Source organism: Candoia aspera, chromosome 1, assembly GCF_035149785.1.
Source record: "Candoia aspera isolate rCanAsp1 chromosome 1, rCanAsp1.hap2, whole genome shotgun sequence".
Lineage (NCBI taxonomy): Eukaryota > Metazoa > Chordata > Lepidosauria > Squamata > Boidae > Candoia > Candoia aspera.
This window is the reverse complement of record NC_086153.1, coordinates 292,462,090-292,487,854: the sequence shown is the minus strand read 5'-3', so window position 1 is coordinate 292,487,854 and position 25,765 is coordinate 292,462,090. Positions and strand designations below refer to the sequence as shown.

The window sequence follows — 25,765 nt, the reverse complement described above, 5'->3', positions numbered from 1 at the left end:
GTGTATAGCATCTCAAGCAATAAAACTTTATTCTTTCTCTATGAAATCAAAGCCATTTAATACTATTCACTTTTTACTCTATAATAGAACTTTTCATATTTATATTATTTGTGAATGTTTCTGAATACCTAAGACTCCTAAATATATAGACTGATCCATAAGCCTAATTGATCTACATTGTTTTTAAGAAAGAATCATTTTAGTCTTGTTGGTGAACAAGGAACAATATCACCACAGTTATACTATTAAAATATGTTGCTACATAGTCATTTTCACCAATAAATTACATTTTTGAAATCTTCTATAAAGATACTGCATTTTCAGTTACTAATTAAACAGTAATCACTTAAGAATATGAGTGGCTCTTGAGGCCTATCTGTACAAATAATTTGAATTCCTGATGATTATTTCATTTATTTCCCCTCTTTAGATCATTAAATATCAGTTCTGTTTATCAGAAGGTAAGACAAAGTGTCTAAAAAAAACCCCTCTGTTTTATTAATCTGTTACTAAAGCACTAAGCTTGTAACCATGTTGTATGCAAACTTTCCTGATTGCCCTTATTTTTACTATTAAAAGAGAGAAAATCACACTGAGAAATTTCCACTACATTTTATTCAAGTTTAGTATTTACTAACTCCAGGTCTGCATGAAACACTAACACTGTGGTTCTGGGATTAAGGTAACTAATGGGAGAGACATCTGTTGAGCAAGTCATACTTGATTGTGTCTGACCTTTTGTTTCTCAGCATGAACAAACAGTACTGGATGGCAGTGGTGTGCTCTGTCCCCTGTCCTGTCTTTCTTTGATGTGAGCAGTTAGATTATGAATTCAGTGTAACAAGGAATGATAAAAGTGACTTGTTTTGGGTGATAAACTTTTATATTGTAATGACGTAAAAGAAATTTGAAACATTACCACTGTTACTATCATCACCTACTTGCACTAGAGAAAAATCTCAGAGTAGGTTTCTTTCTTTCTTTCTTTCTTTCTTTCTTTCTTTCTTTCTTTCTCAAAACAATAGGTGGAAATCTGGTCATCCATGGAACAGAAGCTTTGAAACTATATTTGGATTTTCATATAAGATTTAAAGATAATGCAAAATACGTGGAATATGAATAGGACTACTCAGAGTAATACAGTATCGGTTTCATTTATTCTTGTGCTGATAGGTTTTAAATGAAAAGTGAACAATAAATAGTGAACAATAAAGTGAAAAGTGAACAATAGAAATAAAATGTATGATTATAATAAACATCTGAACGAAAAATAAGAATAGTTTCATAAATGAAAATAAGTCAAGGTAAAGGAAGAGAAAAAGTTTTAATGATGGGAAATAACTTCTTTTAAAAAAACATTTTTAATGATGGTCTGATCAATAATTATGATACCTGATGTTAAACTTTATCATATAAAATATCTCCACCCGTCATTACCAACTATGCAGTAATAGTGATTGCAGGAATTGACTACTGCTCTTTTTGCATGGAAATAATTTGTGGACCTAGTTTTATTTTTTATGTTAACATGCCTAAAGTACAAAGCAAACATTCTTCTAGAGGTGAAACATTTTATATACATGTGAATATCAGTGATGCTCCAACTCAACCCGAACCCAGAGAAGAACAGGGTTTTGATTAATTCAATCAAAATGGGACATGTGGCTTTAATTTTGCCCCATCACTGATTCAGAATCCCCCATGAAACTCCACCTCCAATATGTAGTTCAAGAGCTGAGCAGTCAGCCACAAATAAAATTCTTTTGGTACCTGGTTTCATGACCATTAAGTTCTTCATGGGCTCACTTATTTATACTGAATATGGAATATTTTTATTGAATGTTTCCCTACCATTCAATAAAATGTATATTATAGAAAAACTAGTAAGTGTTAGGGATGACTAATGGAAGCTCTACTGATTTTAGTAGAAGCACTTTAAGTGTGTCTAAATCTGTACCTAGCAGATTAGATTCATGGTTTAATTTATTTCTTTAAAAAATGAATTGCCGTGATGCAAAGAAGAGTAATGAGTTCTTTAACATCAGAATTCTGGAGAAAAAAATAGTAACTTAAAACACGATCAATTAAACATCAATTTAAAATGAATCAGAAAGGTTTTTAAAAGATAAAGTTAATTAATACATCACACACAGATACAAGAAATGAATAAATGCCCTGACAGAATAAACAAGTATTGCCGAGCATAAAAAGCAGTGGAGTAGATTCCAAGCAGACATTTCAGAGAAAGCTGTTTCCTAGAGTATTCCAGTACTAGAGGGTCTCCATTAAAAATATCTACTCTTGAGTACTTACCTACCTTATCATCTGAAGGCATTTTGTTCAAGACCTTTGATTATAATGTCAGAGCTTAGGATAGAAGCACCCCTTCAGATACTGTGGTCTCAAGCCTGAAAGGCTTTCTGAGTCAACACTAACACTCTAAATTGGAATGAAAAACAAGCTAAGAGCCAGAACATAAGCAGTACCCTGCTGGATCAGACCCTTGGCCCATCCTTCTAGTCCAGCAGTCTGTTCTCACTGTGGCCAACCAACTGCACATGCACACTAATCTCAGTGAGGCCAGGAACAGTTTCCCCTAGAATTACGAGGGTGTGCATGTTTGTGATCGTAATTATGGATAAAATTTTCAGCCCCAGGGTATCAGGTCAGCCACTCACCCACTACCTGGGACCTTGTGGTAGACTGAAAAAAGTACTTGTTCATGGAGGAGTTGTGCTCAAGTTGTCTTCTCTGGATGGATGCTCTGTTTGTTCATGAATAATGAAGGAAGGAACAAAGAAAACTCCAAAATGCATTACATTCTAAGATAAGCACATAACTCTCAAGGACATTTTGGACTATAATTTTCAGAATCTCTGACCATAGGCTGGTGGAAGTATGTTCCAAAAGCTTTCCACCCTCTTCCTCTAATCCTTGCATTCCTGTTTATTCCTTGAAAACGTCCAGAGAATCGTAAGACATGCCTAACAGTATGAAATGTGCCTTAGGCAGCTGCATTGAAAAGAAGAAATTGACATAACTGGGAGTCCTGCAGTATCAGTACAATATTCCTTTGCTCAATTTCAGGAGTTTCTCCATAAGTCATGGACCACAATATTAAAGATAGAAAGGCTTCTCGTGGAATGGGAATGAAAATTACAGGAAAGGAAAGATTGTTGGGTGACTGATCTTCCAGCTGAATTTATAAAAATAACTCTAAAAATATCCAGAAAGATTGGGGGAGAGGGAGCCCAAGACAGCAATTACAAGCCAATCTTGTTTGCCAAGTAAACCATGTGGATCTGTCCATGTAGTCCACCAGGAATCAAGCTCAATTTGAAGGAGATTTTACCTTTTACCTCTTTCCTGACTGAATATTGAGACAGTGGCAATAACTCTTGTAACTCAGAAATCCAACTGATTTAAAATTAGTTCAGAAACTCAAGTAATATCAGATTTGTGACTAATGTTTGTAGCAGGTTTAATCAAACAGTGGTTTATCATATACATTCCCTATATTGTGTAAGAGAGATTTGTGGTTTGCAGTATCTACCTCAGAAGTTAAGTTAAACAACATGACCCTCAGCATGATTACTCAGAACTAATCTCACTGTGTTTAATACAACTTACTTCTAGGTCAGTGTGCAGAGGATTGCAGCTTAGTTAAAATCTATCTGTTGTAATAAAACTCCCAGATAAAGCATAATGTCTCTTGAATTATTTCTAGATTGCTGTCAGTGCTAACTTTCCATTTTGGCGAAATTGTTTGCATGCATAAATAATGTTAGCAGGAGTCCCCAGAGAATGTGAAGCAATTCTAATTGCATATTAGAAAGAAAACAAAAACAGCTTTGGGCCTTTTCAGATCTGCTATATTATTTGCTAGTTACCTGTTGAATAAATTAAAACACTGAGCCAAAAGTAATTAAATTAGAGGAAGGGAGCATTTTAGCAAAGCTCTATTGCTAAAATCCCCCCAAAATGGGATGCAGTGCTGACATAGGCAATTCATAGAATCATAGGGTTGGAAGGGATCTTGGAGGTCTTCTAATCCAACCCCCTGCCCAAAGCAGGAATCCTCATACCATCTCAGACATATGGTTGTCCAATCCTTTCTTAAAAACCGCCAGCAATGGAGCACCCAGAACTCAGGAGGCAAGCTGTTCCACTGTTTAATAGTTCTCACTGTTGAGAAATCCCTCTTTATTTCCAGGTTTGGATCTCCCTCTGATGAACTTCCACCCATTGCTTCTTGTCCTACCCTCAGGTGCCATGGAGAATAAATTGATGCCCTCTTCCCTGTGGCAGCCCTTCAAGTATTGGAAGATTGCTATCACGTCTCCCCTCAGTCTTCTCTTTATTAAGTAAAACGTACCTAGTTTCTTTAGCCGTTCTTCATAGGATTTAGCCTCCGGATGCCTTATCATCTTTGTTGCTCTTCTCTGCACTCTTTCTAGGGCCTCAGCATTTTTTTTTTTTTTGGTATTGTGATCAGAACTGGATGCAGTATTCCAATTGTGGCCTCACCAGTGCAGTATAGGGTGGTATTATCACTTTCTGTGATCTTGATACTATCCCTCTGTTGATGAAGCCCAGGACTGCATTGGCTTTTTTGGCAGTTGCAGCAGCCTTCTGACTCATACTTAAGCGGTGGTCCACCAGGACACCTAGATCCCTCTCATAGGCACTACTGTTGAGCCAGGTACTGCCTGTTTGTACCTGTGAATCTGGCTTTTCTTGCCTAAGTGCAGGTCCTTACATTTCTCACCATTGAACTTCATCTAGTTGGATAGGGCCCAGTGCTCAAGTCTGTCAAGATCCTTCTGAACCTTGAGTCTACCTTCTGAAGTGTTAGCAATTCCCCCCAGCTTTGTGTCATCTGCAAATTTGATGAGCGCCCCTTCAACCCCCTCATCTAGGTCATTTATGAAGATGTTGAAGATCACTGGGGCCATGACAGAACCTTGAGGTACCCCACTGCATACTTCCCTCCACATAGATGTAGTTCCATTAAGGACCACATGCTGAGGGCACTTGGTCAGCCAACTGCGAATCCATCTGGTAGTGATACTGTCTGTCCTACATCGTTCTGTCTTACCAAGAAGTAAGCTGTTACTACTTTATTAAATGCCTTACTGAAATCTAAGTATACTATATGCACAGCATTTCCTTGGTCCACTAATTTAGTCACTTTATCAAAGAAGGCAATAAGATTTGTTTGGCATGACCTGTTCTTAATAAACCCATGCTGGTTTTAGTAATTGCCCTGTTCATTTCTATGTGCTCACAAACCCATTGCTTGATTACCTTTTCCAGAATTTTCCCAGGTATCGATGTCAAGCTGATTGGTCTGTAGTTTCCTGGATCCACTTTTTCCCCCTTTTTAAAGATTGGAACCACATCAGCTCTTTTCCAGTCCTCTGGCAGTTCCCCTGTGCTCCAGGAGCTCTCAGAGAGAATGAACCACTTTTATTCAGTGGTTCCGAGATCACATCTGCCAGCTCCTTCAGTACCCTGGGATGTAAACCATCCAGCCCAGGAGACTTGAACTCATTCAAAGCAGCTAGGTGTTCTCTTACCAATTCCTTACTTATTTTGACCTGCATCCTTCTTCTGTCTCCACAGTGCTGCTTTTGACAGGTTGGACTATTTTTTCCTTTTGCATAAAGACAGATGCAAAAAAGGAATTAAGCAGTTCCGCCTTCTCCCTGCTGCCCGTCACCTTCTTGCCGTCTTCTCCCACTAGCGGACCAACCATTTTGTTGACTTTCCTCTTACTCCTTACATATCAAAAGAAACTTTTTTTGTTATTTTTGGCATTTGTTGCAAGTCTTAGCTCATTCTGAGCCTTAGCCTTCCTGACCCCATCCTTGTAGTTTTGGGCTATTAGCTGGTATTCTACTCCAATTATAAGCCCCTCTTTCCATTTTTTATACTTATCCTTTTTGTCCCTCAGCTTGTCAGAGAGGTCTTTGTGCAACCACACTGGTCTCCCCTATTTTTCTTTCTCTGTGGTATTGTTTTTGGGGGGCCTTTATTATCTCGTTTTTTAGAATTTCCCAAGCATCCTGAACTTATTTCCCCTCTAGGATTTCCATCCATGAAATCCTTCCTATTCTTCCTCTTAGTTTGTTGAATTCAGCTCTCTTAAAATCTAGAACACTAATCTGGCTTGGTTCAGTTACCCTTGCCTGCATTATGGTGAATCCTAGTTACGACATGGTCACTCTCTCCCAAAGTTTCTACAACTCCCTCAACCATTTCATCCCTATTAGTAAGTATTGAGTCCAGTATAGCTGACCCTCTAGTTCCCTCTTCCACCTTCTGGATGATAAAGTTGTCAGCTAGGCATGTCAGGAACCTGTTCAATCTCCCACTTGCTGCAGAGTTTGTTTCCCAGTTGATGTCCAGGTAGTTAAAGTCCCCCATCACTACAGTGGTGTGTTTCCTGGACACCTCAGCTAACTGATTTGCAAAATGTTCATCTATTTTCTCTGCTTGGTTGGGTGGCCTGCATGACACCCCTATGGCAATGTCATTTCTTTTTCCCATAATATTCACCCAAATGCTTTCAAGAAGGCTTTCATTCTTGGTATCATGTATTTCTGTACAGGTGTAGTAATTCTCTACATACAGTGCAATTCCTCTTTTGTTGGGTCCGTTTCTTTTGAACAAGTTATATCCTTCTAGTATATTCCTATCATGGGTTCCATCCCACCAAGTTTCGGTTATACCAACAATATCGTACCTGCCCTCATGTACTAGGACTTCAAGTTCTTCCTGTTTGTTCCCCATACTTTGAGCATTATTATACAGGCATCTGAGCCCTTTACGCTGACCTTGCATTTGCTTGCTGAATCTCCTGTTTTATACCTGAGTGCTCCTTCCTTCTCACCACTTCCTTCCACGTTATCCATTCATTGTCAAATTCGTTGTCTTGGGGCTTAGCGTTTGGTCCTAGAAATTGGCCTCTTTCTCCCACCAGGTTTACTTGATTTAATTAATTGAATTTTTTAAATTGATTTAATTAATTGAAGAGGTTTTGTATCTTTTTCTGTGCAAAATTTATACCAGCCTTCCCCAAACAAGTCCCACAAGATGTGATGATCCTAACATTTTTTGACTAAAATTCTGGGAGTTGTAGACCCTGGATTGTGAAGGCTGACCCATTTATGAAGGCTAATTCCTTCCCTGCCTGCAGTTAGACATGGATATTAACTTTTATGTTAATCATATAGATTAGATATGCAAGATTCCATATTTCAAGGCAGATGTATAATTTGTTGATGAATCCTATTATTACTGTTAATCAAGAAACGTAAGACTGTCAAAGACAGAATTTATATTAGAGGTCTGTGTACAGTAAAAATGATCCAGAAAAAGTGCTTCAAGCGCCTCTCTTCTATTCATTAAAGCAGCCTGACTTTTTTCACACTTCTATGTATCATAACCATGTATATTCTTTTTGCAAGTTGGTGATTTTTAATATTGAATGTTCTCAGTAAAATACATGTTAGAACTGCACTCAGCAGAATTTTAGAAAGAATTTTACTTTTCATGTGAGTTGGAAAATTGGTTTTAGGGAGAGGTGTTACCATTTGATTATTTTATTGATTGTAGGCTATGTTATTTGTATGCCTGAAAAAAAAAGTCAGATTGCTTTAAGAAATACGAACTTTAATGAGTGAACTCCTTAAAACAGGAGTGCCCTTTTTTAGGCTCCTGCAGAAGCCTGAAATGATATGGGCTGCTTTAATAAAAACCAGCGAGATGCTGAGCTGCCACAATGTTGGAAGCACTTCTTCGGTGTAAGTTATAATGAGTCTCCAAAATGCAATATTTCAGGCCTGTTGTCCTCACCACAAAAAGTTTATTAGAGGAAATAGAATAAAGTGTTAGTATTTTACAAGTTAGCATGTACCAACTAATTTTCAAAGATGTTACCCAGCCAATACGATATTCAGTACTTATATTGATAGAAACAGAATATTGTTATCTTTCAAGGTAGGCCTTAGACCACATGTAGCCTTTAATTTAGCCTAATTTCAAAAGCCCTTTGCAGTCAATTAATTCAGACTATTTAACTCTGTCAAGAACAATCTATTCTAGCCTGCTAAAATGAAATACAGAAAAGACAGTATGCAAAAAAAAAAAAAGTGGGGAGAAGCATATTTAAATCAAAGGTTTTTTGGGTAAAAAAAAGATTTTCCCCTTTCTTCCCAAAATAACTCTTATACTATGTTCCAGTATATTCTTACTGTCAGTGGATTACATCTCGTTTTGCCCATCATTGACCTGAAGTTTCTTCTGTTTCTGAAGTGAGCTAGCATCAGATGGAATTCACTGGTCCTGAAGAAGAACAAACTATTGTTGATTTCACTCCTCCCTTCTCCAGTTCCTGGCATCACTTTCCATGCTGTTCTGGACAATATCCCGCCATTCAGAACTAGGTGATAGATGATGCTTTGGACAGAAGATAAAAATGAAGAAACAGATCTTGCCCCTTTCTCTCCTTTGGCAGTGAATTCCGCTAAGTATATGTCTGAATCTAATACGGCGAAATTTCTTTCTGAGTTTTTTTATTTATATTTATTGAGAATTTTACATAAAATAATAACAAATCTAAAGAAAAAGAAAAGAAAGAAAAAGGTACAAGGGAAAAAAAAATAAAGAAAACTAAAGTTATGAAAAATGACTTCCAACCTTTTCTTCAACAGATATTGATGAACCCATCATCTCTCCTCCCTCTTATCTCTTCCAGAAATACCTTCAACCCCATATTAAATTCTCATATTTTTCAATAATTAATTCCATAAATCTCCATTTCACTTTTTTCTTCTGTTAGCAAAAGAAGTGATGGAGAGGTGGACAGAAGTAAGGAAAAAGGAAACCATGAAAGGTTTCCAGTCTTTTAAAAGAAAAAAACTTGTTTTCTCCCTGACCAAAGAGGTCAGTTTTGCCATTTCTGCTAATTCTGATCGTTTTACAATCCATTCCTCCATTGTGGGAATTTCAGTACTCTTCCATCTTTGTGCATATAATAATCTTGCTGTCATTACCATATGCAAAATTAATCTTCCCTGAATCGAAATTTCTTTCTGAATTGAAAAGTATTGTATAAAACAGAACAGTTGAAATTTGAGACCAAAGCTCATTAAAATTTTGCTGTATGTTGTTGTTGTTTATTCGTTTAGTCGCTTCCGACTCTTCGTGACTTCATGGACCAGCCCACGCCAGAGCTTCCTGTTGGTCGTCAACACCCCCAGCTCCCCCAGGGACGAGTCCGTCACCTCTAGAATATCATCCATCCACCTTGCCCTTGGTCGGCCCCTCTTCCTTTTGCCCTCCACTCTTCCTAGCATCAGCATCTTCTCCAGGCTGTCCTGTCTTCTCATTATGTGGCCAAAGTATTTCAGTTTTGTCTTGAATATCATTCCCTCAAGTGAGCAGTCTGGCTTTATTTCCTGGAGGATGGACTGGTTTGATCTTCTTGCAGTCCAAGGCACTCTCAGAATTTTCCTCCAACACCACAGTTCAAAAGCATCGATCTTCCTTCGCTCAGCCTTCCTTATGGTCCAGCTCTCGCAGCCATATGTTACTACAGGGAACACCATTGCTTTAACTATGCGGGCCTTTGTTGTCAGTGTGATGTCTCTGCTCTTAACTACTTTATCGAGATTTGTCATGGCTCTTCTCCCAAGGATTAAGCGTCTTCTGATTTCCTGACTGCAGTCAGCATCTGCAGTAATCTTTGCACCTAGGAATACAAAGTCTTTCACTGCTTCTACATTTTCTCCCTCTATTTGCCAGTTATCAATCAAAGTGGTTGCCATAATCTTGGTTTTTTTGAGGTTTAGCTGCAAACCAGCTTTTGCACTTTCTTCTTTCACCTTCATCATAAGGCTCCTCAGTTCCTCTTCACTTTCAGCCATCAAAGTGGTATCATCTGCATATCTGAGATTGTTAATGTTTCTTCCAGAGATTTTAACTCCAGCCTTGGATTCCTCAAGGCCAGCTTGTCGCATGATGTGTTCTGCATACAAGTTGAATAGGTAGGGTGAGAGTATACAGCCCTGCGGTACTCCTTTCCCAATCTTAAACCAGTCCGTTGTTCCGTGGTCTGTTCTTACTGTTGCTACTTGGTCGTTATACAGATTCTTCAGGAGGCATACAAGATGACTTGGTATCCCCATACCACTAAGAACTTTCCACAATTTGTTATGGTCCACACAGTCAAAGGCTTTAGAATAGTCAATAAAACAGAAATAGATGTTTTTCTGAAACTCCCTGGCTTTTTCCATTATCCAGCGGATATTGGCAATTTGGTCTCTAGTTCCTCTGCCTTTTCTAAACCCAGCTTGTACATCTGGCAATTCTCGCTCCATGAACTGCTGAAGTCTACCTTGCAGGATCTTGAGCATTACCTTACTGGCATGCGAAATGAGTGCCACTGTTCGATAGTTTGAACATTCTTTAGTGTTCCCCTTTTTTGGTATGGGGATATAAGTTGATTTTTTCCAATCTGATGGCCATTCTTGTGTTTTCCAAATTTGCTGGCATATAGCATGCATTACCTTGACAGCATCATCTCGCAAGATTTTGAACAGTTCAGCTGGGATGCCGTCGTCTCCTGCTGCCTTGTTATTAGCAATGCTTCTTAAGGCCCACTCAACCTCACTCTTCAGGATGTCTGGCTCTAGCTCACTGACCACACCGTCAAAGCTATCCCCGATATTGTTATCCTTCCTATACAGGTCTTCTGTATATTCTTGCCACCTTTTCTTGATCTCTTCTTCTTCTGTTAGGTCCTTGCCATCTTTGTTTTTGATCATACCCATTTTTGCCTGGAATTTACCTCCAATGTTTCTAATTTTCTGGAAGAGGTCTCTCGTCCTTCCTATTCTATTGTCTTCTTCCACTTCCGCGCATTGTTTGTTTAAAAATAATTCCTTATCTCTTCTGGCTAACCTCTGGAATTTTGCATTTAATTGGGCATATCTCCCCCTATCACTGTTGCCTTTTGCTTTCCTTCTTTCTTGGGCTACTTCTAGTGTCTCAGCAGACAGCCATTTTGCCTTCTTGGTTTTCTCTTTCTTTGGGATGTATTTTGTTGCCGCCTCCTGAACAATGTTGCAAACCTCTGTCCAGAGTTCTTCCGGGACCCTATCTACTAAGTCCAGTCCCTTAAATCTATTCTTCACCTCCACTGCATATTCCTTAGGAATATTAGTGAGCTCATATCTAGCTGATCTGTGGGTCTTCCCTAATCTCTTTAGTCTGATCCTAAATTGTGCAATAAGAAGTTCGTGATCGGAACTACAGTCAGCTCCAGGTCTTGTTTTTACCGACTGTACAGATGTCCGCCACCTTTGGCTGCAAAGGATGTAGTCAATCTGATTTCGGTGTTGTCCATCTGGTGAAGTCCATGTATAAAGCCGTCTCTTAGGTTGTTGGAAGAGAGTGTTTGTTATGCAGAGTGAATTGTCTTGGCAAAATTCTGTCAGCCTATGTCCTGCTTCATTTTGTTCTCCCAGGCCATACTTACCTGTAATTCGAGGTGTCATTTGACTGCCCACCTTAGCATTCCAGTCTCCTGTGATGAAAATAACATCTCTTTTAGGCGTGTTGTCCAGTAGGTGCTGCAGATCCTCATAGAACTGCTCTACTTCAGCTTCTTCAGCATTTGTGGTTGGGGCGTATATTTGGATCACTGTGATGTTAGATGGCTTGCCCTGAATTCGAATTGAGATCATTCTGTCGTTTTTTGGGTTGTATCCAAGCACTGCTTTAGCCACTTGACTATTAATTATGAAGGCTACTCCATTTCTTCTGTGGTCCTCTTGTCCACAGGAGTAGATCTGGTGGTCATTTGATGTGAAGTGGCCCATTCCAGTCCATTTCAGTTCACTGACGCCCAGAATGTCTATCTTTAATCTTGACATCTCACCAATAACCACATCCAATTTGCCCTGGCTCATAGATCTTACATTCCAGGTTCCAACGGTGTGTTGCTGTATGTTACTATGTTTGAATTCTCTATAACATCTCAGATGTTAATGTTCTTAGCTTTGAGCCAGCTCAAAGGACATAATGAAAATATTTTATGATATAGGGGATATTTATTTGGATTGTTGAAACATATTCAAATTGCTGCATTTCTAATTCTTTTTCAACTTCAAGTTAGATAAATATGAAGAATGGTCAAGAAGGGGAAGTCTTACAGAAATAAATTACATGGCTTATACTGCATGTATGCTATGGGTTTACCTGGCTTCTATTTTCATAAAAGTTAGAAGTATTATCTTCAGTTTCCAATTCTTTAGAACTATAAAATATTGTAACCATGTATATTCTTTTTGCAAGTTGGTGATTTTTAATATTGAATCTTCTCAGTAAAATACATATTAGAACTGCAGTCATCAGAATTTTAGAAAGAATTTTATTTTTCATGTTAGTTGGAAAATTGCTTTTAGGGAGAAGTGTTACCATTTGATTGTTTTATTGATTGCAGGTTTTTTTATTTGTAAGCAGTTTCTAAAACACTATAACATATTTATGTCATAATGGTTGTATCAATGAGGCTGTTGGATCAGAATTATTTTTATAGAATTCTTCTTCTTTTTTTCTGTTCTTTTTTCTTTTTTGTAACCTGTAGTTGGTGAGTATTCTTCCTGATTGTTAAGCTGTTGATTCATTTTTACACATTAATGCATCCCTCTTTAACCTTAGCTTGCATGTTAGCAACATAACAGATTCTAACTTTCTCCCTTCTGTATTCATCTGTAAATGCACTCCAACCTCTGCTGTTCGTGTCTCATGTCTCTCACCTGTTATCTTTTTATCTTTCTTCCTTTTTCCTTACTTCTGTCCACCTCTCCATCACTTCTTCATTCTCAACAAAGAAAGAAATGGTGTGATATTTCTTCTCCTTCCCAAGCCACCTCTAGAAAGAATTGGCCATTTCAAGGTAAAGGGCAAAGGCTTGAATTGGAAGGTCTTTCACACTAGCTGTGAATGGTAGGCAGTGCAGAGCACCAACATTTACTTTTTATGCACTACCCTACCATTTAGAATGCTGTGATTCCTTGTAAAATGTGAACAAGGTAGAATGTCTGAATATTGATGTGTGCTGGGCAGCTGGGGATGAATTTAAGCAAACAAGCAAATTCTTTTCCTATATGGAAGAGGGTTTTTAAGGCATAATACATTTTATTTTACTGTAACTTTATATACTCCATGCCTAAATCAGTTGAAATTCATGAACTGTGCTTTTTCATGGATGCCCTTGAAAAGTATTTGGAAACTGCAGCAACTAACTTGCTTTTTGACACATTCTTTGTTTATTATGTTACCAGTTTCATGTGAATTGCATTGGCTCCAGCTTGTTTCCAAACACAGTTCAAGATAGTCTTTATATATATATAAAGGTACTAGTCTTTTTCCTAAGGAGATGAGGTTGAGGAACTAAAATATTTGAAAGACTAATCCTCCCATTATAAATTTCCCATATCAAATGGCTTAGGAGCCAGCCTTCTAACCATCAAGCTAATCTTTGTTAGTAGAAATACAAGAGAGTAAACTGTTTTGAAATTAAAAGTTAAGTTACATTTGGGATCGTTTCTAGACTAAAAGATAGCACATATTTACCTGTCTATTGATTGATCTATCTGTGCTATCTGTGTATCTATCTACAGAAAACACGAATAAAAGCTATTTCAAAAGTACTTGACCAAAGCACAAACTATAGCATTTGAATTATTAAGCCAGGCTTATGACATTTTGTTTTTAAAAGCAGTTACTTTCGTAACTTAGCATGGCTTTTAGTGACCACTTTCACCAGTGCTGCAGAATGAAATCAAGAAATGTGTCGGAAGGAAGGATCTTTGAGATTAGCAAAATATTTTATTAAAGTGATTTCATAAACATATTTTTTTGTAAAATAGAAACACTAAATATGTAGTTTTAAGGGTATTTTTTGTTTATTTCAGAAGAATTTGTTCATTAAATTATGATACAGTTTTAATATAATTGTAGAATACCATGCATAGAATACCAGAAATACACTAGGACGTTTATAGAGTGATCTTGTCATAGCATCCACTCATCCTCTGAAAATATAACGCCTGAATATTAGGAAACTCTTCCCAGTATAATGCAGCACCAGACTCCCTGAATTCTGATAGTTTTCATAATAATGAAAGTTCTTTCCACTTGCAAATGGGATTCTTTGTATTTTCAGTTATTTATAATTTGGTCCAAACAGTTCTTGAATTCTTTTGCCATGCTAGTATTCTTGGAGGAAAATACTTTATTTTAAGCTGAATAGAATATAAATGTACGCACAAAAATATGCACACTTTATGATGGAAGACCATTAAAATAATCATATGAAGATTTGGCCCATTGGTTCCATTTGGCCCATTTGGTGCCACCTTTGACTACAAGCACTTACGTGTGCATGCATGTGTTTAAGATAGACGAAAAAACTGGTTTTATGTTTTGTTGCATCATAATAAGAATTTTGTTTCTGAGCATTTACTAAGTGCAGCATCACCTAATATTCCATTAATGAGAGCAGGAAATCAGAAAAATGTTATGAATAATTCAGATTAGTTGAAGAAAGCAGTATTCCATCATCTTTCAAAAAGAAAAAACAGAGATTTTCACATTTGCAGTGGGAAAATGTAGAATTGTTACAGAACCTAAAGTATAAATAGCAAGGTCCGAATGTAGGGACAGAATTGGCAGTGTGCATGTAGTAGCCAACTGGTGCCTGAGCATGGATCTCTGCTACTGTCAGCCATGTCCTCTCATTTCTTAAAAAAATAACAAATAACTTTGCAGTTGCATGCAGACATGAGTTTTGATCTGCAGCTTATTTTAAAAGGCAGAATAAAGAAAGAAATACTCTTTCTGGCAGCTGGAACCCTATCTGTAACTTGCAGGAATGATCATATACATAAAATCTGGCCTGCTTTGCATGCCTCAGAATCTTGACTTTTGCAATAACTGTGTTAACGTAACCTATTGCTTCTGCTGTTTGTCTTGGGGCCAATCCAAGGAAAATTACTCTGCTTTGGGTCAATAATACTACAACTTCTGTCAAAATTCTCTTGTTCCTTTTACAAAGATAATGAACCATGTAATACATTCAGCTAGTGTGATCTATCCACACTTCTGCCCTATTGAATCCTATAAGAATATATACTGTATGTAGAACACAGATTAGATATGCCACCCTAGTTCCTTTTTAATAACTTCCCAGTCCTTTGTTATTAGCAGTTTGTCTGAAACTTAGACTGTCTACCAGCCACTCATAATCTTTGCTGGACTACAGAAAATAGATAGGTTTGTTAATGATTCTGGCAGATGGGTTGCTGTTGATAGGACAGATCAAAAGAGCAGGTACTGTTTGGGGCTTGCACTTTGCAAATCCTCTTCTGCAATCAGATTGTTCTAATATGTGAGGTCCTTCTGTTTTCTGTAGGGTCCTACCCAGAGACTCAGGCGTCCGAAGTTCCAGCAGCAGCGCAGATGGACAGGTCCGATCTAGCTTTTCCCATTTCTCCACGGACTAGCAAGAGTCGCATGTCCATGAAACTGCGGCGATCCTCTGGCTCAGCCTACAAGACTTAGCGAAGGGTAAAGCCTTCAGCCCCTTTTCCCCAGATATAAATCTTTCGTCTATGCGGGATATTTTTCCTTCATTCCTCTGCTCTTATTTTTATTTTAAAGAAACATACTGGAATTTTATTTCAAACTGAAAATATTTAGCTTTTTTGTTAGAATATTCAGCTTCCTGCTAATCATAGTTTATCACTGCAGTGTACTTCCTTCACTGTTTTTTTTTTACTTGTCCTTGTAAGAGGAAACTAACAACTCTTTTTAACATCTGTGATTACTTACTAGCCACCCCTGAAGCTGGAAACTGCAGGCATGTTCCACTCTTATTTATTGTGTAACCCTTTCAAAATAATAAAGATGTCATCTTTGAAGGAACGCATGCATACTTTCCAAACTAAGATGTATTTCCAGAGTTCTCAACAAATATCACTAGAATTGACAGAATTATGTACAGAGTATGTATATTATAAGAATAAACCTGTTCAAGTTAACGCAGACCCATCATCAGCTCCATTATTCTCATTCACTGTTGGGCAGACTTAACAGCAAGCATTTACTGTTAAGTGTCAGCAGCTTCCAACTTCCTTGCTAACATTTGCTCTTCACTTGGCTCTTGGTACAATCTTTCTCTTCCAAAGCTGAGATTGTCCCTTGGTATACCTGTGTAAGTATACGTATGCACAATCACCTATTTTCAAGCACTTTGCCACTTCAGTCACTTGCTTTCAATTAAGTAACATGGGGCGGGGGGGAGGCTGTGCCCTCATAGTACCAAATATATACACAAATACATTCCACTCCAAATTTGCCACTACTACTCAGAAATATTTTCATAATGAAGAAATGCAACTGTGTTGTTTTCCATATTCTGCTTTAACAAAACGTAGCATGCCGCTGATACTAACTGCATGTGTAAATATATGTTCCTCACCTGGGCAATTATAGAAATATATATTGATGTATTGGTTTGCTATGTAGTATATACAAATTTGTAATGGTTGAAGAAAATACATGCTATTTAATAATACAATAAAATTATTCTTACCACTTTGTGTGTTCTGTATTTCATTACAAAAGCTGCTTTATGCAAACCTTTTTGATGCACAAATATCAAGAAAAGAATGGAAAATAACATAGAATGATTGATCATTTAGTTGTTCAAATGCAAAATCTTTTTAGTCAGTTTTTCATTCCACTTCCTTGTTCCAAATGTAGTTTTCTAATAACTTTGTTTCATGTAACACATATTCTGCTTAAAACAGTATTCATGAAGTCACAAAGTACAGCATTTAATGCTGGAAGCAGCTAATAATGCTTCCTTGTTTCCCCTTAAAAAGAGGTTTTAGTATTTTAAGCTAAAATCATTGTGTACTGTTTAAAGCAAATTGTATATTGAAATTATTGTATATGTAGTATGTTGTATTTTTCAAGTTTCCAGATCACAACATTTGGGAAATCTTGACAAGTAAATAAAGCTGGAGTGAAAAGGAGGTTGTATTTTGCCATATCTAATATTTCCTTGAACCATACCTGTTGACTAGCATAGCTAAAATATTAATACTTTATAGTAGTGTATAAAAACTCAAAACCCAAATATAGAGAAAATTCTGTAAGAGTGATCTTTAGAAAAGTATATCATTGAAGTTGGACAACAGTGTAATCCTGCTAGCCTAATTTCCAAATATTTTGTCAGACAAAACCAAGCTGAAACCTGGAAGCAAGGGAGATGTTTTAGCTAACAATCCAGTTCAAACTTTGCTTTTGGTTTTGGAAGGGCTGATCCCTAAATGATACTGTAAATCGTTTTCATTCTTATTATTGTCTATTCATCCAACTGGACATTTTCCAGTGATTCAGGTTCTAACCAAGGGCCCAGGAGAAAGAGCTAGAGGATATTTTTACAAAAGCACTTTCTATGCAGGATGGAGAGCACTGAATTTAAAAAGGGTTAACCTCTTCTGCACATTAAAGGTATTGTTCAAGTATCTCTACCATCCCAACACTCGGATTTTTAAAGTAACCCTCCCACCCCTTATGTATAGTTTTTTTTTTCCTTTTACTATTTGTAATTTAGTGAGCTTGAAAACTTACACAATATACTCAGGAAACAAACAAAAATTAATGCTGACTTTAATAACCAGTAATGAGCAACAGCAAACAGAAGGAGCATTTCGTATCAGACATTGACTTGCTATGAATAACTGACTATATATTGTAATAATACAGAACACAATGAACAAAACAGTTACAAAAACTAGTGTGTTTTTAAAACTTCGAGACTGGTGAGGCAAATTCCACTAATTAAGTATATAAATCTGACTACTACTCCCTCAGGAAAATTATTAAGCTTTAATTAAACAGTGTTAGGATGTACTTAAGGTCCTAGGGACAAGAGTAACCAGAATTAAATATTCACAGTCCCGCTTTCCCCGGATGACTTACTCACAGGTAGGCACACGGTTCTAGGTTTAGCTACAGTTTTATGCACAGCCAGAAAATGGTTTTTCCTCAATGCAATGCCATATTTTTTAGTCCTAAAGCAGAAAGGCTTCCTTCTTAAAATGGTGAGTTCACTATGAAAACAGAGTTCAGTATTTCATAGAATGTGCAGTGCACTGTTGTCCCACTATAAGGCAGCAAGGAAAATTTGTCAAGAATAATTGGTTTTTTTGTACTAAAAAGATTTGACATAAAATATGGAAATACCTCTTGGCTGTGATTTTCCACTGGAATTAAACTTCGGAGAGGATTTGTTTGGGTCACCAAAGAATAAGGAACAAAGCTTAGGAACAAAGGAAATATCACATAATGCAGTTCCAAATAAGGGGAGAATCAGTCCGAGCACCTGCTCTGTACAGTCGGGCAAATTTCTAGCTTTAACGTTTGCATTTCACAGTTCAGTTTGGAGAGAAGAATCAAACGGTCGCCGGTCGAGCCTAGCAGCCCGGCCTGACCGACATCTGCAATAGAAGGACCTGTCTGTTCTCCGAGGGGTGGCACTTGTTGATGTGTCGGGTGAGGCCGGGCGAGCTGAAGAAAGTCGAGGGACAGTGTTTGCAGGAAAAGATCTGCTGCTCACCATGGTTAGCGCTGCCCTCAGGCTGCCCCAATGGCAGAAGCAATTCCTCACGCACCGCGTGCCATACCCGGTGCTTGTCTCTGATGTCCGCCGACGGGAAGTGCGCGCCGCACAAATGGCAGGAAAAAACGATCTGTTGCGGGGGTGGGTGAGGTGGTGAGGAGTTGCTGGTGAAGCTGGCGATGCCAGTCTGGTGGGTGCCCAGGTGCTTGCGCAGGTACGCCTGGCGCCGGAAAGACTTGTGGCAATAGGGGCAAAGGAAGAGCTCGCCAGGAGGAGCTACCAAGCCGGAGCCCGGGCTGGTGGTCGCGGCGGCGGCGGCGGCGGCTTCGCTGACCGGACCCAGCTGGGCGGCACGAGGAGCGGGCTGGTCCCGGCAGCAGGAGCTGTCCGCAGCGCCGTGGTGCTGATCGCAGCCGGGCTTCCCACGGCTGTTTTCTTTGTCCTGGGTGGGGCCGGAGGAGGTGGTCGGGCGCGGCTTGTGCCACCGGCGGTGAGAAGCCAGGTTGGCCGGGCAGCTGAAGATTTTGTGGCACTCCGGGCAGCGATATTCGACGCGCACAATTCGCGAACAACGGTGCTGGGCCAGAGCCAAGGGATCAGCATAGGGTTCCTTGCACAGTTGGCAGACAAATTCACCCAGCAGCGTCGGGCGAGCCACGCGGATCCCCTCGCTGCCCGCCTCGGAAACAGCTTTGATCCGCAACCCCAACACGGGCGACGTGGTCACCTCGTCAGCAAAGCTCAGCTTGCGCACGGCCTTGAGCTTCTTGGCGGGCGGCGCCTTAGCTCGGGACGGGCGCTTGAGCGAGATAGCCGGGCAAAGCGGGGCAGCAGGCAAGGGGAGCGGCACGGGCAAAGGCACAGGAGTGCGCGGAATCAGGGGCAGCTTCTCCGCCAGCGCCACGGCAGGACTCAGGGGAGAGGATTCGGCAGATACGGGAGAAGGCGCCCAGCGCCTGGGCTCCTCCGCTGCGGGGGCTGCGTTGTCCGAGCCTCCCGCGCCCCAGACCGCCGCCAGTGGGGAGTTTGGCTGAGGCAGCTGCTGGGGCTGCTGCGGCGCCTCTGGCAAAGGCGTTGCGAGGCGGGGCGCTTCCTCCAGGCGGAGCGCTGAGGGTCCGCCTGCGGGGCGCACCCTATAGGAGCCCCCCGGCCTCCTGCTCCGCTTCACCAGGAACCCCCGCGGCATCTTCCGGGTACACCGGATGGCAGCGCTCCACTTGCACCGGCGCTGCGTGCCCGTCGGGCGTTTATACCTCACGTCCCTCGGGGAGCGAGTGCGTCACCATTCCCTCGGCCCAAGGCTGCCAATGAGGAGTTGAGAGAACAAATGTGGAGGGAGGGGAAACGCGAGTTGGAAAAGGCGGGAGAATCTGAGCTTGGGAGAGCGCCTGGGCACTTTCCCAAACGGCGCTTGCTAGGGGCGGGCCGGGGTGAGGCAGCTGCTTAGCTCCGTGGCAAGCAACTTTCTCATCTCTCAGCCATCCCTTACCTTCCGGCTTGTACTAGACTGACCTTCCACACCTTGCATCCTCCCTTCCTCTGGCCCGTTCTTCCCAGTCAAACTCAGCTGTCTTTCCAAACATCCTTGGAATAAGTATCTTCTGCTCTGCTCGCCCCGCAGTTTCCTTCCTCAAAAGCCAAGCCGAAGTTGAGGGAGTCTCACTGGGCAGCAGGCACTGGCTAAGGGGTTCCAGATGCTTCCAGCAAAGAGAATTCGGTAAGGTGATGGCACCTTACCTTAGACAGTTTGGGCCTTTCAATAAATGAGTTCCTGTGGGGGCTGAAATGATCCCTGAAGGAATGCAGATGTCTCCATCCTCTCCTAAAATACATTTTGAAGCAAAAGAAGCTCCTAAAAGTATCTGCCCCGTTTCCCCTACTTCAGTATCTTCCTCCCACCCCCAAATAAGCTGATGGAATGTTTTTGGAAGTCTAGGCGCTAATAAAGGCAAAAGAAAATATACTTTTCCTCATTTCCAGCACAGAAGTAGCAGGGAACCAGCTGAGCAACTTCTTCCAATAACTTAGTTCTGGCAGGGGTGGCCTGAAAATCAGGGAGCTGTCCAAACAGTAATGCCTCCTGATAAGCGTTTGGGGAGGAAATCCAGGCTGGAAAGAAGGCGAGGGGAGGGATCAAGAGCGAAGAAGTACTTGTTCAGTGATATCTCCCTCCTTGTAGTTGCAAAGCTTGTAGCTTTTTTTTTTCCTGGAGAAAACTACAAGCCTGAGGACAAACTGCTTCCGGTATTGGCTTGAACTGCACCTTTTCCCTATCTTAGTACAGTTTAGCTTAGCTTCAAAGTCTGAGTGCCAGAAACCAGTGACCTCTTCTTTTTCCAGCTCTTCATTGTTCCTCTAGTTCCAAAACTTGGTGGTGAAAATTACCCAATTATTTCATTGGTCAGACTCCTTAAGACCTCACCTTTATATTTAAGCTATGTTAATGCTTTCTATCACATCCTCCGAGTGGGAGCAAACTCCTGCCCTTATATTTTAAGGGCATAGGCTACCATGCATAAGCCCAAGCAGAATTATCTCAGCTCATCAATTACAGATTCATTTAACCTCTTCCTATTATCAACCAGACATGCAACCTGCACATGGAAAGGTGAAGATTGATGGCAATCTCACCACTGGTCTGCAGCAGACTGAGATGCTCATTAGTCCTAATAATCAAGAAGTAGGAGAACTGGATTGGTAGCTACACTATTTTTCAATAAGTGTAACAATGAGTTGCAATTGTATAATGCTATCAATTGTTCAGCATGCAACAACTTTGCCATGAAAGTCAGTATTGTTCTCTCCATTCATGCTGGTAGAGAGAGAAGGGTAATTTTGCACGGCAGCTTTAAGCTGCTTGTCTCCTGCACTAACACCACCTGGAAATGAAGCCAGCTTAAGAAATCATATCCAGATTTCAAGCTTTGGTAACAATGCTGGCCATAGAAGTTGCGGAATCCATTGATTTGGGATGACATTAGACACTATCAGGAAGAACACACAGCATTGTTGCCAAAGCTCGGTGCCCTCACTTGTGCCAGGAAAACAAGCACCAATCACTTTCCTTAACTGGGTGCATCTTTGAAGACATGTAGTTTCCCTCTGCAGGAGCAAACAATATCTAACTGTCATAGTTACAGTTGGGACTTTAGAGGTCATCTAGTCCAATGCTCAGTGCAGAACTTGCTTGCTTATGGCAAACACATTATCAGTCCACCACTGCATGGAGGTGAGTGGGGGAGTACACCTCCTTGTTTCACTGTTTTACTGTTCTTGCAATCATCTGAGCTAGAAGGGAAATCTAACTTGTCAGTTTCACAGCAGCCCTTGTGCCCCTCCTAAGAGACACCTTATCCCAGCTTTTGGCTTTGCAGGACTCATTAGAAGAATTCCAACATGCCAGAAATATTACTATATTCTAGTCAAGGGAACTGGGAGATTCATCTGCACTGGGAGAGAAGGGAAAAACTCTGTTGTTGTTATTGTTACTTTTTCTTTAAGGTTGTCAGGAAGAGGTTTGGAGTCTGCTCACTTCCTTGTTGTGCTGACATGCATGAGTACATCCATATACAGGATCCCCCCCCTCCCCTTCTCTTTCTTGCAGTCTTTTCACCACCACTACCCCCAAATTGCCACTCTCCAGCCTCCTGTCCATCCACCAATTCCCTGCTTTTAAGTAATTTCTGTTGGACTGATTTAAAAAGAAAACAAAACATTGACCTTTTAGCCACACAAGGAAAAGGTTCACTGTTTCACTAGTCCATCAGCCCAGGATGAAATGATTGTGGAGGGTTTAGGCATGCAACCATAACACAAACTAAGCAACTGTAGCAGAGACACCACCTACTGTACGATGAACTGAATGAAGACAGACAGACCTTCCAATGCTGTTTGGGCCATCAGAGCTTGGAAAATAGAACATTTGGTGTGAAGCAAGAAAAAGCAGGGAGATGTTGCCTCCACAATGGGCTAGGGACAGATTGAGGATGATACATCTTCGTATCCTCCAGAATTGGTAAGTGGGTTGTCCTAACTCAAGTTTCTGAATGTGTAATTAGCCACTACCCTACATAAATTCTCTACGTCCACAAGATTGGAGAAGCAACTTGGCTAATGGAAGAAGACTTTATCTTACTCAGGAGCCTCCAATGTGGTGCCATTGTTACCTTTGTACCAAATAACACATCCTTCTGTAACAAGGGATTTTTTCTTAGAAACATTTAGCTGTATGATGCAATATAATTGGCTCCAAGGCATTTTGAAAACAGTTAAGTACCCATGACAGCTATTTTGTGACTACTTACTCCTAAAATAGGTTACCTGAAAGTGATATCAGCATCTTCAGACTAGGAATCAACTACTAGTAACAAGCTATATTTCAAAATTGCTTCCATTTTTAGTTTCTTCCAAATGTCTTCTGTTCTCCCCAGTTATTCATCCCCACTAAGGTCCTTTATTTATTTGCTGTACAACTGTAAATCAAAAGGACAAAGATTTTATTTTATTTATTTATTCATTTTAATGTTTCTAATGTGCTTATTTTGATAATAATGTCAAAATAAGAGGAACAAAGTATTGTGGCAATGAATGAGGTAACGAGGAAAGGTAATAATTCTGGAGCATTAACTCTTTGAAAACAGCAATATATTTTTTCTAAATCTTCAAACACAATTATACTGACCATTCTGCTGATTTAGCGGGAAACACAAGGTAGTGCCCACCTCCTGGAGATTGTGCATGTGACAGAAGTATCACAAACTTCATGTTTCTCCAAAACTGACACACTACTGTCAGTTTTCCAGAATATCATGTTAGAGCCAGTTAAGAGAAGTTTCCTTGCACCTCAAAGTAGCTGAGATAAAATTCGTGATTCCAATGAAAGAAATAGTTCAGCAATGAATGAATATTACCATTCAATTTCAGAATGGTAAGAGTTTCCAAGAGAAGTGAAGGGGAAAGAAAGGTTTAGTCACAATTGACAGAGATGTTACATGCACATGGAAACAGATGCAGAGGGGTTTTTTCAAAAAGTGCAACCAAACTGCAAAGGCAAATGGGCAGTTTTGTAAAATAATATTTGTGCATTTAAAAAACTCAAGGAATATAAAAACTGTATTTAAAATGTAATTGATAGTAATATCAAACTATGGATACCCTGGGCCTCTGAAAATTTCATTTTCTCCTGTTCCAAAAACACTCCTTGCAGATGCCACTATTTCTCTACACAAATTGTTCTCTAATATTTAAAGATAAAATAAATGGTTTTAGAGCATGTGACATTGCCAATATTGTGAGAAAGTGTTGCCTGAACATTTCCAGAATGGCATTTTTAACCAGTTAGGACAGAGCTACTTGAAGCATTTAACTAGTTTTTCTGGTCTTGGATGATGGGGAAAGGTTAAGAAACACACAATATGACAAAAACACCCAGAGACAAAACTACTATGCTTAAAAAGAGAGAAATCTTGTATCGAATTTATGATTATATGAGAAATCAGCCATTTATTGACTTCAACAGCACTTGGCTTTCCAAAGATAATTTTAGAAGGAAATCTCTCCTTACGTTGAATGGCAAGCCAAACAACAGCCATGACCAATCCCTTATCCCTTTGCATTTTTCCTTTCAACATTTAAAGCTCTCCAATCAACAAAGCAACTCATTCAGTCTTGGTAGAATAAGTACTGGGAAGTACCTGGATGGCAGATCATAAAAAGTTAAGCAGTGTGTAACCTCATAGTTTATTTTTATTCTGTTATTCTTTAGTTTATGCTCTGCCTTTCTATTTACAGCAACATTCAAAACAGCTTACACCTAATATTTCGATAGAAGACAATCAAGAAACCCCAAAGAAGTTGAACAAATATCCTGGAGGAAGGCAAAGGCAAACTACTTCAGTGTTCTGCCAAGGAAAATGCATGGACACATTCATGAAGTTACAACTAACTTGACCTGAAGGCAACTTTAATTTAATCAAATTCTGTATCATCATCATCAACAATAACAGCAGCAACAACAACATCAAAAAGGCCTATCATAGAGGGTTATATTCTGTGCTTCTCAAAACAAGAGAGGAACTCTGCTTTCAGGAAGAAAAAGTTTAATTGTCTGTTCCAGTTGCCTGATCTCTTTAGTTCTGTTGGTTCTGGTCTATCAGAAGCAGGAAAGGACAAATTAGACTAGAGGTTTTTAAAAAGGAAAGTATAATTTGGGCATATCCTGGGGGTAATGGTGCAATTTGTAATTATCTGTTTGTGAGTCAAGGATCCAGTTTGGGACTGCCACTACCAAGATGCTTGTATAAAACAACAGAGTCTGGGTTTTTTCATAGGGGTAATGACATTATCTGAAACCAGGAAAAGGGGCAATTGGGTCAACCAGTTTAAGGACCACTGAATTAGACTGTATTTCCTGCGTCCAATTCTAGGCATCACAATTTTAAAAAAATTGAAGCTGGAACAGGTGCACAGAAGGAGAAGGATAACTGAGACTGAAACTAAGTCCAAAAAGAAACTGATGTAACTGGGTATGTTTAGCCTAGATAAGAGATTATCTGAGGAAGTGATTTAAGTATCTGGAGGGCTGTCACAAAGGAAAAGTCATCTCCAAGTGTAGAACACAGAATGGTCATAATTGACAGGAAGGCAGATTCTGACTGAATGTTAGGATAGAGTACCTACTGGAACCAATTCGCAAGGGAGGGAGGTAAGCTACTCTTCCCTAGATGTGTTCCCTGAATGTGTTCAAATAGCGTTACCAGACAACCAGCAAAAGGAGGATATGTCCTCCTTTTTATCTTCATGTCTTCCATCTGCCAGGCATAGCCTTAAAATCAAATATTGTCCAGCTTTCTGAGTGTCTTTTTTAGGGGGGGAACTATTTTCACAACAGTAGTCACACAAACTTTCATGTATTGTGATCACTGTTGATCCTATGTTATTGCTAGGGACAAATAGCTGAAAATAAAGATTTGGTGGAAAAATATTGTGACTGAAAAACCAGTCTTTCTGATCCTGGAACAAGTAAATTCATTTTTTTGCAGTTTTTTGCTGTAATTTTCA

General features: G+C 39.7%; 2 protein-coding genes across 4 annotated transcripts in view; one reads left to right on the top strand and one right to left on the bottom strand.

The window, feature by feature from the left end:
* RALGAPA1 (Ral GTPase activating protein catalytic subunit alpha 1) overlaps positions 1 to 16,671 on the top strand; it is a 164,637-nt gene extending 147,966 nt beyond the window's left edge. For 2 of the 3 annotated variants that reach the window (XM_063290052.1, XM_063290054.1), the window contains one exon: positions 15,488 to 16,671. In XM_063290052.1, the coding sequence (XP_063146122.1) occupies positions 15,488 to 15,636 (149 nt within the window). In that variant the 3' untranslated portion in view covers positions 15,637 to 16,671. Of the gene's footprint in view, positions 1 to 15,479 lie in introns of all 3 variants that reach the window. The other variant, XM_063290053.1, reaches the window with a different exon arrangement.
* A 1,889-nt stretch (positions 16,672 to 18,560) lies between these two features.
* Positions 18,561 to 19,892, bottom strand: INSM2 (INSM transcriptional repressor 2). Its single transcript, XM_063288883.1, has one exon. It carries the CDS (start codon positions 19,890 to 19,892, stop codon positions 18,561 to 18,563), a length of 1,332 nt encoding a protein of 443 aa, XP_063144953.1.
* Positions 19,893 to 25,765: the final 5,873 nt, after the last annotated feature.

Coding starts and splice junctions, on each gene's coding strand:
- INSM2 (XM_063288883.1), bottom strand. CDS start 19,892: ATGCCGCGGGGGTTCCTGGTGAAGCGGAGCAGGAGGCCGGGGGGCTCC.